Below are 17,416 nucleotides of genomic sequence, written 5' to 3'. Positions count from 1 at the left end.
CATAAATATATAAAAGTAACATATTATTAAACAATGTTTAAAATAAATAAAATTAAAACATAGTATTAAAATGTAAAGCTTGTAAAATAAATGAAAATATTAATCTTAGGGACTAAATTATAATCTAATAAAATTAAATACCTAATTTATAATTAATTATTTAAAACTACAGGGATTAGATATGCTATTTTACCAATTTATTAATTTAGGGACTAAAATAAAATTATATAAAACATCACTTATTAAATGTAAAATATTAAAATTTGCAGACCTAATTCGAATTATTAAAAATATATGTATTAATAATGTAGTTTGACCTAATTAATTATTAGGGATCAAAATAAAAATAATTAAAATTACCAGGGACTAAATAAAATATTTATCCTAAATATATAATTATACTGGAAATGACTAAATTATAATAAAATAAACTTACGAGACCAAATTAAAAGCTTAGAATTCAATTTCCAGTGACTAAAATAAAAAGTTATAAGGTTTAGATGACTGCGAAAAGGGTTTGTTCATGCGTATAAATTACGCATATACCCCCACCTAAAACGACATCGTTTTGGATGGGGTATATAATCCCCAAATAGCTGGCCCGTAGGGCCAACACTCTCATTTCTCCTCTTCTTCTTCTCTCTTAGTTCTTCTTCTCTCTCTAACTGAGAGAGAAGAAAACTCTCTTGCTTCTCTTTAGCTTCCCTCACCAGAGGGAAGCCGATTATCGGCCGGCAGCCGTTTGCCGTCGCTGTCGGCCACCGGAGATGGTGGCCGGAAAGTTTCATTTTACATGAAAATAAAGGCCTTCTCTTCCTATGGTCAAATCTGACTTTAGTTTACCCTAAAAAACTCCTAATCGGAGTAAATCTAAAAAAATACCTTTGGTATTTTCTGTTTTCCGGCGATGTTTGGCTTCCGGCGACGATCGAGGCTCCAAGGGTAAGTTTCCTTTCTTCTCTTTTTTTTTTTGGTTTCTTTGGTTGCTTCCTGTTCTTGCTTGTTCTCCCTCTTTTATCTTGCAGGTGATGGCTTTTTATAGCCTCGTCGGATCTTATCTCGGACCGGTTCTAAGAGTGGATTTCGGTGAGTCACCGAACTATGTAGTGACTCACCCTGGGGCATCAACGTGTGGGGGGCAGCTGGCTTCTGGAATCCTCGTTTGGTGTCGTGGCAACAACAGAGCGGCGTGGAGGTTTCTGGCGAGGCGGCTGGAAGCTGAATCGTCAACGTGGAGGCTGGACGAGGCACATGGCAGAGGCGGCGACTGAACATGGCCCTAGGGTTATAATACTTAGGGTTTTCTTTGCTGGAGTCATATTGGCCGTTGGATCAAAACTAGATCCAACGGCAGCAACTTGAGGTGGCTGGATGATGATATGTAAACCCTAACTGAATCTAGGGTTACACATTTGGGCTCTGTTGGGCTAGTCCTGATCGGGCCTCCATGTTTGGGCTCCGGGATTTGTAAAACGGGCCTCAGGTTTTGGGCCTGCAATGTATTAATTAATTATTTAATAATAATAATATAATATAATAATAAAACAAAATAATAATAAATAAAACAAATGAAATAAAAACTAGTGTCTTCAATAAGTGTCTATTTTTTTTGCCTATCAAATACCTAACATTAGTAACGTTAGCACTTTAGATGTCTATGTGGTCAAACACATTAGTTTTACCCGTTAGCAGAGAGAATTTGAAGCTCAGCAAAGGGGTGAAGGATCCATAGACAGTCCATTATTATTGGAGCAAGTACATTTTCAGCTGGTTCATTTTCTACCTTATTTTTATCTGATGCCTTTTATTGCTCTTTACTGATGCGTAAGGTTTATTTTTGTAGGAGATGATCACTGATCCATCAAAGCAAGTTAAGCTGGGATTTGTCAGTGGTAGTATCCCTAGAGAGAAATCATTGGCTTTTGAAAGAATTCTATTTTGGGCTACCAGAGGGAATCTCTTCTTGAAGCAATCTGTAGTTGAAGGTCCTGTGACTGATCCTGCATCTGGGGAGAAGGTTAATACCTCCATTTACCATTGTAGATCTGGAATTTCCGAGTCTTTCACTGATGGTTCTATCTGTGCTTAATTTTGCTTTTAGTTTTGTCTTTACTCGTTAGATTTGTTTGTATGACGTCAATTTGCAACTTCTGTGTGTAACTCTGTATTTCTGAAATCGTCTTCAGTTAATCATGCTTGTTTTGCATCTGTTTTAGGTTCAGAGATGAGATGAGAGATCTTTACCATTTACTTTTTTTTTTTGCAATTTCAGGCTGAGAAAAACGTTTTTGTTGTCTTCTATTCTGGTGAAACCATGAAGAACAAAATTGTGAAAATTTGTGAAACTTTTGAAGCAAACAGATACCCATTCACAGAATATCGAGGCAAACAATATCAGATCATTGCAGAGGTATGCTTCATATTCTTTTGACATTCGGGAGAATCAGGAGTCATATATATGAAACAATTATGGTATAATGGCATCAATCAGTCAATCTATATGCCGGAACTAGTAGTTGGCTTTTCTCATTAAGAGGAGTTCTTAATTTTTCTGTTGGCCTATATCTTGGTATTATGTTCTTGTCAAATAAAGAGCTGAATATTTAACCTCTCTCATATGTAGGTTTCTGGAAGACTTGGAGAGCTTAAAACTACCATTGATGTTGGACTTGTGCACCAGATCAACTTGTTACAGACAATTGCCTATCACTTTGAGCAGTGGAGCCATTTGGTTTCTTGAAATTGATTTTCTTCCTTCTTTTTTGAGGCATGTGTTTCTATATATTAACTTCATATCTACATGATTACTTGTCAGTTTCTGTGGCTGGCTTTAATCTTAAGAGGTCGTGGAGTGAACCCCGAAACCTGTCCAAAAAACCAAACTCAAGAAAATATAATCCTGAAATTGCCCGACAATGAAACCTGAATCCGAACTCTAAAAGCAAGATAAAATGGTTACATTTTTCATAAATGTGTCCGAACTTGAAATGACCCAAACCCAAAATGGCCTAACAGAAAACTACTCGAAACTTACAGTTTTCTAATAAGTTCCCTTGAACTCTGTGCTTTCTTAACTCACCGAACATTTTTTCTAATTTATATAGGTGAAGAAAAATCCATTTATCACACTTTGAACATGCTCAGCATAGATGTTACAAGAAAATGTCTTGTTGCTGAAGGTTGGTGCCCTGTTTTTGCAACAAACAAGGTCTGTTTGTTTTTTAATCTGCAATCCTTTCTCCTCTGCTGCATTGCATTCCTGCTTCGTTGCAGTAACCAAGTTGAAAAATGAAAAATGAATCATCTAGCTTGATTTTGCAGATTCAAAATGAGTTGCAGCGGGCAACTGTTGACAGCAACTCACAAATTGGGACCATACTTCATGTTCTCCAGACAAAGGAATCACCTCCTACCTATTTCCAGACCAACAAATTTACTTCTTCTTTTCAAGAAATCGTGGATGCTTATGGGTTAGTCCATTTGATAGTTGCTGCTATTTCATTCAAGGAGATAAACTGGCTATGTTGAAATTCTATTGTCTCATATCTGGCAATCGTTGCGCTGACTGTGGATTCCTTAGTCATAGAAGAGTTTTTAGCAGACATTCTACTGCTATGGCCTATTTTTACCACTTCAAAACCAAGTTATCATGGAAAAGAATTGACCTAAGTTAATATTACTCCAGGATTGCAAAATATCAGGAAGCAAATCCTGGTGTATTTACAATCATCACATTTCCTTTCCTTTTTGCTGTTATGTTTGGTGATTGGGGCCATGGTATATTCCTGCTTTTGGCAACATCATATTTCATAATCAGAGAGAAAAAAATTTCTAGCCAGGTAAATGATGAATAGCTTCTTGGTTACCTTGGCAATGGGCTTCATGTTCATGGTAATTGTACTGTTTCTTGTACTTATTTTATTTTTATTTTCTTACCACCCAAAACAGAAACTTGGAGACATCACTGAAATGATTTTTGGGGGTCGCTATGTTATCATGATGATGGCATTGTTCTCAATCTACACAGGATTGTTATAAAATGAATTTTTTTGGGTCCCGTTTGAACTGTTTGGGCCCTCTGCTTATGGATGCCGTGATCCTTCTTGTCGGTAGGTACTTTTGTTGTTGTTGAAGGAATAAAAACTTATATTCCAATAGCATCATCAATTACAACTTGCTTAATATAATCAGGTTCGTCAAAGAAAAACCAAATTGGATTGTGGTTCCATAAGACCCATTGTGCTAAAGAATGGGCAACTCGGTTAGCTTCCCTACACACATAGTGCACTTTAACCGAAGGGAGGTCAGCTAAAATCAGTCTAGTCTCATTGAGCAACAATCCAATTGCAGAGATGTCTTGTGTCTTTTTAGTGACCTGATTAGACAACCTGTAAACGATCGAAATGGCATCGCCTTCAATAATAGAATTGTTCCACCCATTCTCAGAAGCGAAGCGAATACCCTCAGTAAAAGCAACTGCTTCAGTGGACTAAGCCGTGAACGGAGGATCAATCCTCTTAGCCAATCCCCTGATAACCATTCCATGCGAATCCCGAGCCACTATGCCAACAGCCGCAACTCGAGAAGCCTTACAATAAGCCCCATCAACATTAATTTTAACCTCATCCTGGGTAGGCTTACACCAAAAACACGGTCTTCGGAGAACTACACCATCACTTGAACTCCCTAAAGGATTCGAAGCAATTTTGTACTCCCCAATCAAATTCAAAGAATTGATAATAATGTCCCTATCCGATTGCAGTTCCCCATTATGAACAAAATTATTGCGCCGGTTCCAAATGTTCCAAAGTAAAGCAAGAAACAATTCAAATCATTCACCATTCAGCTTGGACTGAGCATATGACAACCAAAGGAGAGGATTTTCCTCACCAATCAACAATCTCCGAGAGAAGACCTGACATCAAAAGAATCATCTTTACTTTGGGGTAATCTTTAATCGCATGCATAATCGATTTCAGCTCACTAAGACAAAGAGGGCAAACGCCATCTCCAAGTTTTGCTTGTTTGATTTTAGATCCCACAGGAATGGCTTCATGACAAATGCGCCAATCAAAAATTCTGATTTTTGAAAGAACCTTCGCTTTAGCCACAACGTTCCAAATGCCTTCCATAATCAAAGACGGGCTATTTTGAATTTTCAATCAATTATAGCCCGACTTAGCAGAGTAACATCCTGAACTATGATGACCCCACATAATTCTGTCACCCCAGGCCGGGGCTATCAACGTTCTAAGAACTTGCGAAGCATCCTCCGTCCGTAGCACTCTAACCACCTTCTGTTCATCCCACCTCGCACACCCTGGAATCATAAAATCCACAACTCTAACCGGCTGGTCAGCATGATCCATATATCTTTCGTTCCAACGAATAGGACAAGCGTCCCCCCATTTATCCTCAAACATGCGAGCCTTGCTGTCCATACCCACTCTCCAGAAAAAGCCATCATTGAGAGCTTTTTTGGCACGACAAAAAAGTGAATAGCACGGGAAATATTTTGCTTTAAGAACCTTGAAAGCCAAAGACTGTTCATCCTGAATAAGTCTCCAAATCTGATTCCCAATAAGCGCAATATTAAACAGACTAAGGTCCCTGAAGTTCATCCCTCCAAATTTTTTGGAACGACAAATCTTATCCCATGCAACCATCGGCCAACCTCTGGTATTTTGTTTCCCAGACCACCAAAAAGATCTAGCTTGAGACTTAATATCATCAATAACACCATCCGGGAGAAGATAACATGTCATGGCATATGCGGGAAGAGCCTGAACCACAGACTTGATGAAGACTTCTCGTCCTCCAAAAGAAAGGAGTCTCTTAGTCCAACATTGAATCCTCTTCTCTGTCTTATCTCTGATAAAGTTGAAAGCCGCCCGTTTTCCTTTCCCTACTGCAAGAGGAAGGCCAAGGTAATTCCATGGGTTCGGGGCCTCAACGACTCATAACTCACTAAAAAAGATCCTCCTATCCATACCAGGGGTATTTGGACTGAAGAAAATGCTGGACTTCTCATAGTTCAACTTCTGCCCTGAAGCCTTCTCATACTGAGCCAATATACTCTTTACTTTGCGCACCTCCGCAACCGAATTCTTCACGAACAGCAAACTATCATCTGCATACAACAAATGAGTAATCCTTGGCTCTCTCATGCTCGCTCTAATGCCCTTAATCTCTTTCCTCCTTTTGGGCCTTAAGAAGTAAAGCAGAAAGTCCCTGAGCACAAAACAGAAACATATATGGAGATAAGGGATCTCCTTGTCGGAGACCCCTCTGAGGAATGAAAGAGTCAGATAACATACCATTAATATGCACTTGGAAAGAGACCGTAGAATACACTTCCGAATAAGATTGACAAAGGAACTACTAAAACCCATCTGAAGCATAACATCGAACAAAAATCCCCATTCCACTCTATCATAAGCTTTCTCCATATCTAACTTAATATCAGCGCCTTTATTGGGGCCATTCTTAGACCCCTTAAGATAATGGATAAGTTCATGAGACACTAAAAAATTGTCGGATATACGACGACCAGGGACAAACGCGCATTGGTTCTCGGCAACACAAACATGCATCAATGGTTTAAGGCAATTAACTATAGCTTTTGACACAACTTTATAGATGACCGAGCATAAGCTAATCGATCTAAATTGCTTCATTAATTTTGGACTAGTAACATTGGGAATAAGAACAATAATAGTACGGTTAACATAATTAAAATCCATCGCATCATTCAAAAGGCTAAGACAAAGATTAACAAAATCACATCCAACAATATTCCAAAAAGAAAGAAAAAATTGACCTGAAAGGCCATTGAATCCAGGAGCTTTCGAGGGATTAACTTGAGAAAGAGCAATGGTGACCTCCTCAGCAGAGAAGTCTCGGCAAAGTATCTCGTTATCACTAGGCGAAACACATCGAGCAATGGCTTGGAGAATCTCCTCGTCGGGAGCCGCTTCGGAAGAACGAAAGAGAGAGGAAAAGTAGCTTGTAACAACACAAAAAATATCCTCCAACTTCTCGCTCCAAACCCCCCCTTCACTCTCCAACCCCTCGATCCAATTCTTTTTGCGACGCCCATTAGCTCTTGCATGGAAAAAAGAAGAATTACGATCCCCATCCTTAAGCCACGCAACACGGGATCTTTGAAGCCAAAACTTCTCATCTTTATCCATAATATCCTTAAGATCCACAAGAGCTTTCCTAAGTTGATCACAAGACTCATCAGAGACTGCACCTGAATCAAGCCTAAGAATATAACTCCTTAAGCGCCTCTCGTCCCTTTTCGCTTGACTCATTCTCGCTCTCTGCCAATCTCCTAGCATGGCCCCTATCCTCCCCACTTTAACCGAGAAAGAATCTTTATTATTCTCCCAAACTGATTCATAATATTCCAGCATTGATCTTCATTAGCCCAACACGTATCAAATTTAAAATAATCCCTCCTAGGCGAGCAACTCGTAATAGCACCCTCCAAGCTCAACGAGATCGCAGAATGATCAGACGATGCCGTCGGAACCGTTTCCACATAACACTCCGAGAATAAGAGCCTCCAGTCATTTTTCGCAATAAATCTATCAATTCTCTCGCACACAAACGTCTTAGCTCGAGTACCATTAGCCCAAGAAAGCCAACTAATCTTAGGTCTAATGTCCCATAAATAGGCTCCACGAAGACAAGGCTGGAACTCCTCCATACCCTCACCGGTTTTCGACCCCCTCTCTTCTCGTCTGGATGAATAATTTCATTAAAGTCTCATCCCAAACACCAAGGGAGTAAAGAGGTAGAAGCCAAATGAGAAATCATCTCCCAACTATGCTTTTTATCCGACCACCCACTGCGCCCATAAAACCCCGTAAACCGGAATTTCTACTCCATCTAAAGAACTTCTACATCAATATGTAGGTTAGAGAAGCTTTGAAGCGAGACATCAAAACCCTCTTTCCAAAGCATCATTAAGCCCACGCAATCTTCCGCTCTTTCCATTGAAAAACAACCAAACATCTTTGTAGCCAATCTTAAAGCCTCCATCTTATTTTTCCGCAACTTAGTTTCAGAAACAAAAACCAACATCGGGTTCTTTTCGGAGATCAATCTCCTAAGCGCTCGAACTGTCGCGGGGTTCCCAAGCCCCCGACAGTTCAAACACAGGATCGTCACGACTCCTGGCGAGATTGAACCTCAGCCTCCGCCGCAACTAAAGCATCTCCCGCATATTCCTCTGGTAATTCGCTTGGTTCCTCCTCCACACTAATACCTACTTTAGAATTTAAAGTAGAGTCAGAAATATGCACCGTCTGCCGGTTCACCCTTTTAATATTCTTTTTCCCTTTATTTGGCTCCCCGTTCTTTCTTTTCCCTGAGCTAGAAGAACCTACTATAGCCCTCACACTCGGTTCATAGTTTGACTATTTCTCCTTCAAAAACTCTCGCTCACGAACCATAAAACCCCCAGGAACGTTCGAGAAAGGGAGCTATCCAATCCTAAGGGGTCAGTCGGATCAGAGTTATCCTCCTGATTAGAGTTGGAAGAATATAACAAATCTCTTCCTGGCAACCACGGTCTACCTCGGGGACTCCTTACAACATGATTCGATAGTGGGCTATTCGCTGAACTTCTCATCGACCTATCGTCATTTTCCCCTTCAACATAAATAATCCCATCTCTTCTTCTATTGCTGCTAGCTTCTGCCCGCTTCATAGGCGACACTCTGAGCCATTCTCCAAACTGGAGCGGCTGCTATAGATGCTCTGAGAAACCCGGACATTCCGTAAGCACATGTCCAATAACACCACATCTATGACCAAATACCGGCAAACGCTCATACTTTAGCAAACATTTCCTCGGTTGCCCATTTGCAAGCACCCCCATCTTGGCACATCTACGTAACGACTTAGTGCAGTCAATTTCCACCCTTACGCGAAGGTAGTCGCTCATTCTTCCTTCTCCCGACCTTGTGTCGGTAGTAATTATCTTTATAATCTTATTACTGATCTTTTCCGCCGTCTTGATCCTTATTAACCCCAAAAGAAGCTCATAAATTCTAACCCACACAACAACTGGCCTAAAATCGAATTCTTCAAGACTTAAAGTAGGATCAAAGTGAGCGATTGCGAAGAGAGTACCTTCAAAACTCCATGGGGTGCCTTTCAAAATCGCTTGCTTGTCCGAGATTGTTTTGAACTTAAACACGAACATATTATCTTTCAAAAAGCTTGAGTCCATGAGCCTAGCATGGCACCAAATCGAACGAAAGACACTCAATACCACCTCGCTATCCACTCTCTTTAACCCAATTATCTTCGCTACAATCCATTTGTCCATTTCAACCACATCATCTTCAGTAATAACCCTTAGTGGAGAGATATCCTCCGATCCCTCTTCAGTGAATCACAAATGCTTCATAAGATTCGCAACCTCTTCAGACATTGTGTTAGTAGAATGAGCAACCGCGTGAGAAATCAAGTTACCACTCCTACTCCCTTTTTTTGTTAGAGTTACTTCGAAGAACAAAGAAAATGGCAGTAAACTTTCTATTGAGAGTGAAGTAAGAAAGAACAACCTTCTCTCCCCTTAGCCTACTTTTCCTTTCCTATCTAACAACCCCACCGAATTGACTATAAGCTCTCCGATGTGACTTTCCCCTCTTACACCTTCTGCCTACTCTAAATAGACTCTTTAAAATAAGATATCCAACCAAAATATCACCCAAAATTGACATATGTGAATAAATCATTTCCCCAAAAATAATCGATCTCCCACATATTTCCCAACTTTTAGACCTGTCCGTACTGTAGCCGCCGCAACTTTCAACTTGCTCTGCTCGACATGACTTCAAAATCCCGCCCCATACCTGATCCCAGCTACTTTCACCTACTGTCTGAACCGAACAGTATATCGAGTAGACCATTCCCATACTGTATTGAGAAATACCGTCCTGCTGAACATTCTGCTTCCAACGAGACACATAATAAAATTTTTCTCCCACATGACAAGACCCTATATCATTCTTGAATCTCCTTAGATACTTCCATTTAAAATACTTCCAAAGAAATCTCCGAATCCCACCTAAAATCCAAACAATGATGGGTTCTTGATTTGACCCTTCAAACACAAATTTCCAAACTTCCCTTGAATGATGAATCCTTCTACAACAAATCACCTCAAGTTCAAGCCACCCCACGCTATCTCCTTTAATGTCCTGCTGAACTTTAACAAACCACCCCCTAATCTGGTTGTGTTTCCGTACACTAGCAGTAATTAACGTATAATGACCTCCAATCTTTCTAATTTCTCCCCTTGTGCTATTGTACACCCGGCTCCGATCATCTTCTTCTTTCCCTTGAACGGAACTTACTTCTTTTTCTGACTCGAATTCTTTACCTAGTTCCAAATTTTCCATACCTCTCATACACCAAAACCCTCCCCATTCATTATTCCACACTACCTCATCTTCCTTAAAGATCCCTTTCCCAACAAACCAATATCGAATGTTCCCATAAGCTACATTCCCTCTCTCAACATTATTCCATCGCCAATATCCCTTGAGAAGATCCTACAAAACATAAATCTCGGGTAAGAAACTACAATGTTAACAAAAATAACTTTTACCTCCAACTTCCTCCGCTAAAGAAGAACACCGAGAAAGACTTTTGACTATAGAGCAACTATCAAATCCTAATAATCTAGGAACTTGATGAATAATCAACCGAACTTTGAGTAACCATGACCGTTTTGAGCCCCAAACAAGGATCTCGACAACCAAAGATCCATGAAAAACCATGGAAGGAACCATTCAAACCAACCATTGACCCATCTCAAAGAAGAAAACCTAGAGAGAAGGGAGTGAAAAATCTCTCACTAACTCTGCTTGTCGGTAGGTACATGTTTGTATGATAAGAGTATATTGGTAGAACCCACAAATTTTCTGGTCTCTCTTCTGAATCACTTACATTCACCACTTGGCATTGCAGAGATGCTTCTACAGAAGGTTTAGTAAAAGTTATTGCCACTTATCCTTTTGGTGTGTGAAGACACCAAATTTTGTCCTGCCAACCGATGAGTCTTCATGTAATCGAAAAATAAGAGTTGGATTAGGACTCAAATACTAGTCTAAAATAGAGTTGGATTAGGACTCAAATACTAGTCTAAAATAGGGTGTTTAGTACTATAAATAAGCCTTGTAATTACCACACTAGGGGACACGATTATCATACGGGATTACGCACACACAAAAATACCCAAAGCAAATATGCAATAAGCCCCAAAGATTCGCTTGTAATTTTCAACAGAGAAATAAAAGAGGTATTTTTACCTATATTGCTTCGATTCTCGTTTGCATGTGGTTTGTTTCACTTATTCTTTTCCGTTTTTACTTTGAAAGGGCCGATGAACACAAGGGAACCGAGATCTTTTCTCTTAGATCTACGCTTCCCCGAGGCTTATTTTGAAAAACCGATTTGATTTTCGGTTAAAGGAGGGGAAGAGCTTTTTACAAATCTATATTAGTCCCTTTATTTATTATATGGATATTTTATTCATTTATTTTTATTATTCATGTTATTATTATACGTATATATATATTTTAAATTATTTTCATTTGATTTTTTTACTATATTTTATTATATATATATATATATTTCTTTAATATTTTACTTATAAGTCTATTATTACTATATATATTGTAATTATCTTTATCTAGTTATATATTTTTTTATACTTTTAATAGTTTATTTATATACCTATATATATATATATATATATATATATATATATATATATATATATATTCTTAATTATTTTTATTTTATTATTTCTTTATTACGTAATATATCTTATAACTATATATATATATATATATATATATTATTTTTTATTATTTTCATTTTTTTATTCATTATTATATTATTTTAAAAAAAAAATCTTGTGTCTTTATCATTATTATTATTAAACATTATATTATATACTACTAACTTAGAGGGCCAATTTTTTTGTTTTATTTCTAACTAAAGTCTCTCCCACTTTCCTCTTTTTGTCTTATTTCTGACTAAAACCCCCCACTTTCGGTGAAGTGAGAGGGTAGCTTTTCTATTTTTAAATATTTTTTGTATATATATATAGCTTATTTATTTTATTAATACTTTGATGTATATATATATATATATATAATTTTTTTCCTTTTTCAAATATTACTATATATAATTATTACTTTACTATTTTTTTCCTTATCTTATTTATTTATTTTTATTTTTCCTTTTATTTTATTCTCTTTATCTTATTTGTTTTCTTTACCTTGTTTATCTAACACATTTCTCGATTTTTAAGGATATTTTCAAATCAATCTAAGGTAAGTAATCAGGATCAAATTTTACCTTTTTATTTAAAATTACAATTTTTTTTAATTTAAGACAACTGAAAATTATGTGGTACCGAAAGGGCGGTTCAAGGGTGCTAATCCTTCCTTGACCGTAGCCGACTCCCGAACTTGACACGTTTCTGGTACAACGCAGATCAGGTAAAATGGTGTCCGACCCACCTAAATTCGTTTTAAAGTGGTCGGTGGCGACTCCAATCCAAATTTTCCTAAGTCGAAGCCCAATTCTGGGGCCCAACCGAAAGACTGTTGCGACAGCTTGGCAACTCCGCTGGGGACAAATAAGCGAGTCAGGCTAAGGTAATTCTCAGTTGTCTTTTTAATGAAAAGGTTAAGTTTAAATTTCAAGGTAACATTTCGATCCTTATTGCTTACTTTTGGTTATATTTATTCGAGTAAATAGTTGACTGACCGTTTTCTAATGATTACAGCTTCCAGAACTTTTTTTTTCATCTAAAGGCTCTATACTCGAGCTCCGAACCCGTTTTAAGTGGGGTGAAAGCGACGTATTCGTGTGAATTTATTCACTGCATATGCCTAGTAAGTAGCCTTCGGGATTCATATACCTCGTGTCTTCGTGTGAATTTATTCTCCGCATAGTCATAAGGGAATGTGTCATCTCGAGTTTAACTTAGTCCACACAAACCTGTGATGAGTTTAGAACTAAGGGTCTGGCAAGCCCAAGGGGGCACCGGTAAGGAGAACTCGGGTACCGTTTTTTAGAACCTAAACTGGAAGACTATGGAGAATTAGAGCCTACCCCGAAACCACATTCTGAAACATATCTTTTTGTTTTTTTTCTTTCGTCATTTATTTATTTATTTTTATTTTACTAACCTTTTTTACCTTTGTGTTTATTTTTTAGCATTTGCATCATAACAAGAGGCTATTGATCCTTAAAAAGCATTTATTACACACAAAATAATCTGAATTAATGGAAAAAGGTGTTGTAATATAAGAGATTAAAAACCCCGAGGTACGACTATGGTCCTAGAAGACTCAGAAGGAAGAGGGAGACAGTCTTTACGGAAACTATGTGTCAGAGCTGGTTAACTACGCCTCTTTCAGCCTAAAACAAAACAATGTGCAAGAACTTCGAGACATTTGGGACAGTTGGAAGAATGATCGGAAACAGAAGTTCAGTCAGCGGTATGGTGACATTGCACTTTTTCTTCATGTTAAGACCGATTAGCCCTTAATCAGGCATTGATTTAATTCTGGAACCCGTGATACAGTTGCTTCACTTTTAACCGGGAGGACATGGTGCCCACCATCGAAGAGTATACTACATTACTGCACTGTGAAAGCATCAGACTAGAGAGGGCATATATCAAACACATCAAGAGTCAGTCTTTCAAGAACGGACTGGCCAAGATTGCAGGAGTTGATGAAAAGTGGGTGACTGATAGATTCCGAAACAAAGGTAGTGGGGGAAGGAATCGAATGGATCCACATAAAGCAACTAATGAAGAACCACCCTGATGAATGGAAGACTATAGATCTTTTTGCATTGGGTTTGTACGATTTGATTATCTTTCCGAAGACCTTGGGGTGCATCGACGCAGTCATGGTGGAACTATTTGAATAACTTCCAAAGCGAGTCAACCCAGCACCAACCATCTTAGCCGAGACCTTTCATTCTCTTAATCATTGCAGAAGAACTGGTGGAGGAAGGTTCATTGGGTGTGTTCAGTTCCTTCAAGTCTGGATTCACAGCCACTTCTGGAAGACTAACGGGGTTGCTTACCACCTATTTAGCACCACCTATTCACATTTGGAAGAGTTCATCACTATGAAATAGCATGAATGTGCTACAAAGGAAAAATGGATGAAGGTCTTCACGCATCTTCAGGACCGGGATATTACCTGGAGAGCCCCCTGGTTGTTCCTCAGTGATGTTCTTTTCAAGTGTGGGAATTCTGACACTATGACCCTATTTGGACTTTGGGGTGCAGTTGGGTATGCTCCGTTGTTGGCACTTAGACAGTATGGGACACGTCAGTTTGTCCCAGCAACATATGGATTATCTACATCAGAGTTTATGTATCACGGTGACAGTTATAAGAAGATGATCAAAGAAGTAGCCGAGTCATGGAAGAAAGTATCTCGGATGGATGTCTAGAAGATTTAGTCCAAACATACCTTTGATTGTTTTTATGTCTCTTACAAGATAAAACATTTTTGCCTGAATAAGGATTATTTATAATAATGGACACTTTTCTGGATCAATGCCTATAAATTACATACATCACGCATTACATACTTTGCATTTTTATTTTCATATTTTCCATGTTTTTACAAGAGAAAGAGGAAACACCAAGTTTACCACCGCAATCATTAAATACGCATCACCCGCACAATACTCGAGCAAAGAAGAGACAAATGGAGGCCAGAATGAAAAAACTCGAGGAGAACATGACAAGACTATAAAAAACTAGAAGATAAGATGGCTCAAAACAGACAGAGCACCCTGGAGTCCATCAAGAAAAACCAGGAGTCCTTGGTCGACCAAATCGTGGCCAAGTTATCGGGTTTGTAGCAAGCTAGTGTAGTAGGGGGAAGTCCCTCCGAGGGGGAAACCACATCACCAACCCCACAGGTGGTTATTTCACCAGGAATTTTACCCAGACCACAAGAAAGTTCTTCTACTATCAAAAGAAAAGCATCATCTACTATTTAGGTGTAAATTGAGGTGTCATTAACGAACGGGGCCTTAGTAATTATCAATGCTGAGGAAGATATTGTGGCAAGTGTGACCACGGAGGCCCCATACATCGAGGTGGATGAGGAAGCGATGAAGTGTTCATTCCGCTCCTTAGAATTTGTGAATGCCACCTTTGTAGCCGAAGGAAGAATAATTCCTGGACCCCAGATTTCCAAGTGTACCAGAATGGAGATCATGCAAACATTGGGATGAGATGCCAAGACTGAAAAAGGGTTTGGGAAGTTTCTACAATAGAGGATTGATCCAATCCTTCATATTTCAAAGCCAGACCGGTTTGGGCTCGGCTTTCAGCCCAATTACCTTCAGAAGAGAAGAAGTTCAGAAGAACCGGGAGAGGAGATTAGCAAGGCTGACTGGAAATGAACTTCAATGGGAGCCCATGACATTCCCACCTCTTTGTCACATATTCAAGTTAGGTGGTTATGTATTTGAGACCATCTTGTCAGATTTAGAAACAGATTTGGAAGATCTGAGTGTCAATGCTGTAATCACTGGAAACGCTGACGACGTCGTTAGATCTGGGATATGCCCTCTGCCACTTGGGTTCGTGCCTAGTCGTTGGTCGGTCGAAGAACTACCTGTGGTTTACAAGAGTCTTTCAGAGTAATATTCAAACTATCCCTATTTGTCTATACCCGGGGCAATAGGTGATCTTTTGTAAGGGTTAATAAACATTATGTTTAAGTTCAATAAAAGATGCATTTTTCTTTTCCCATGGCAAACAAATTTTCCTTTATTTCATTTTGAATTCATTGTCTATCTTCTTCATTTCGAAACTTCATTTCCATTTTCCCTCGAATTTAATTCTTGATTATTTCGTGTGGATATTTTCCTCTCACACATGCACATTTTCCCTTCTTCCAGATCCCCAGATAACGATAATATAGGCACTAATGACCCTGATTCGGAGGTGGATTTTGAATCAGCTATTTGTCTCGGAGAATTTGATGAACACGACACTGAAGAGGAATGTAACTTGCCTACCAAATTGTTGAGAATGGTAGAAAGAGAAGATAAACAAATATTGCCCCATAAAGAAACAATCGAAATCTTGAATCTGGGCACCAAGGAGGATCGAAAAGAGGTTAAAATCGGTATAACTCTTTCGACTGAAGCAAGACGAAGCCTGATAGATTTACTTCGGGAATACAGAGAGGTGTTTGCCTGGTCATATCAAGACATGCCGGGGTTAGATACAGATATAGTAGTCCACAAACTGCCTATCAAACCAGAATGCAAACTAGTGCAATAGAAACTGAGAAGAATGTGACAAAAAATACTCCTTAAGATCAAAGAAGAAGTCAAGAAACAATTTGATGCCGGTTTTCTTCAAGTGGGCAAATACCCAGAGTGGGTAGCCAACATAGTGCCTGTGCCAAAGAAGGATGGGAAAGTACGCATGTGTGTCGATTACCAGGACCTTAACAAGAAAGTCCCAAGGACAACTTTCCTCTACCACACATAGACACTCTGGTGGACAATAAAGTCGGGAACAACTACTTCTCATTCATGGATGGATTTTTGGGGTACAATTAGATCAAGATGTATCCTGAAGACATGGAGAAGACCACTTTTGTCATAATGTGGGGAACTTTATGTTACAAAGTGATGCCTTTCGGATTAAAGAATGCTGGGGCAACATATCAGAGAGCTATGATGACCCTGTTCCATGACATAATGCATAAAAAAATTGAGGTTTATATCGACGACATGATTATTAAGGCACAGACCGAGAATCAACACGTCGAGCATTTGAGAAAGCTCTTCCAGAGATTCAGAAAGTTCCAGCTTCGACTGAACCCTAGCAAGTGTACTTTCGGGGTGACATCCGGGAAACTATTAGGCTTCGTGGTCAGCAGAAAAGACATTGAGGTTGATCCTGACAAAGTTAAGGCTATCCAGAATCTACCTCCACCTCAAACACAAAAAGAGGTCCGCGATTTTCTGGGCAGATTGAATTACATAGCTCGGTTCATATCTCAATTAACCGATAAGTGTGATCCAATTTTTCACCTCCTCCGAAAGAACAACCCTGGAGCATGGGATGAAAACTGTCAGATTGCATTCGAGAATGTGAAAGAGTACTTATCTAATACTCCTATCTTAATGTCCGCCATCCCAGGCAAACCTCTGTTCTTGTATCTATCCATATTCGAGAACTCAATGGGGTGTGTCTTGGGCCAACATGACAAATCAGGAAGAAAGGAAAGAGACATCTACTATCTGAGCAAGAAGTTCACCGATTGTGAGGTCAGATATCCTCCTATCGAGAAGGTTTGTTGTGCTCTAATCTGGGCTA

The 17,416-nt window shown here is 38.9% G+C and overlaps 2 protein-coding genes across 2 annotated transcripts; both read left to right on the top strand.

The window, feature by feature from the left end:
- The first annotated feature begins 500 nt into the window (after nucleotides 1–500).
- On the top strand, nucleotides 501–2,888 carry LOC120152505 (V-type proton ATPase subunit a3-like). The gene is made up of 7 exons (XM_039164716.1): nucleotides 501–515; nucleotides 701–781; nucleotides 1,026–1,247; nucleotides 1,693–1,755; nucleotides 1,844–2,017; nucleotides 2,273–2,410; nucleotides 2,624–2,888. Exons 1-7 carry the CDS (start codon nucleotides 501–503, stop codon nucleotides 2,738–2,740), a joined length of 810 nt encoding a protein of 269 aa, XP_039020647.1. The 3' UTR covers nucleotides 2,741–2,888.
- Nucleotides 2,889–3,110: 222 nt separating this feature from the next.
- Nucleotides 3,111–11,025, top strand: LOC120156813 (V-type proton ATPase subunit a3-like). Its single transcript, XM_039168075.1, has 5 exons — nucleotides 3,111–3,208; nucleotides 3,322–3,470; nucleotides 3,686–3,839; nucleotides 3,949–4,109; nucleotides 10,993–11,025. The coding sequence occupies exons 1-4, from the start codon at nucleotides 3,137–3,139 to the stop codon at nucleotides 4,036–4,038; spliced, it is 465 nt and encodes a 154-aa protein (XP_039024006.1). The 5' UTR covers nucleotides 3,111–3,136; the 3' UTR covers nucleotides 4,039–4,109; nucleotides 10,993–11,025.
- The last annotated feature ends 6,391 nt before the right edge of the window (nucleotides 11,026–17,416 follow it).

This window comes from Hibiscus syriacus, unplaced genomic scaffold, assembly GCF_006381635.1.
Source record: "Hibiscus syriacus cultivar Baekdansim isolate YM2019G1 unplaced genomic scaffold, ASM638163v2 tig00002840_pilon, whole genome shotgun sequence".
In the NCBI taxonomy this organism is placed as follows: domain Eukaryota; kingdom Viridiplantae; phylum Streptophyta; class Magnoliopsida; order Malvales; family Malvaceae; genus Hibiscus; species Hibiscus syriacus.
This window is presented reverse-complemented; position numbering and strand designations above follow the sequence as displayed.

What these genes read in the sequence shown, in the direction of transcription:
- LOC120152505 (XM_039164716.1), top strand. An exon ending in CCGGAGATGGTGGCCGGAAA is followed by an intron (nt 782 to 1,025) that starts GTTTCATTTTAC and finishes TTTATCTTGCAG; the next exon opens with GTGATGGCTTTTTATAGCCT. An exon ending in CAACGTGGAGGCTGGACGAG is followed by an intron (nt 1,248 to 1,692) that starts GCACATGGCAGA and finishes ACCCGTTAGCAG; the next exon opens with AGAGAATTTGAAGCTCAGCA.
- LOC120156813 (XM_039168075.1), top strand. Translation starts at nt 3,137, where the DNA reads ATGCTCAGCATAGATGTTACAAGAAAATGTCTTGTTGCTGAAGGTTGG. An exon ending in GAAATCGTGGATGCTTATGG is followed by an intron (nt 3,471 to 3,685) that starts GTTAGTCCATTT and finishes ATATTACTCCAG; the next exon opens with GATTGCAAAATATCAGGAAG. An exon ending in AGAAAAAAATTTCTAGCCAG is followed by an intron (nt 3,840 to 3,948) that starts GTAAATGATGAA and finishes CACCCAAAACAG; the next exon opens with AAACTTGGAGACATCACTGA.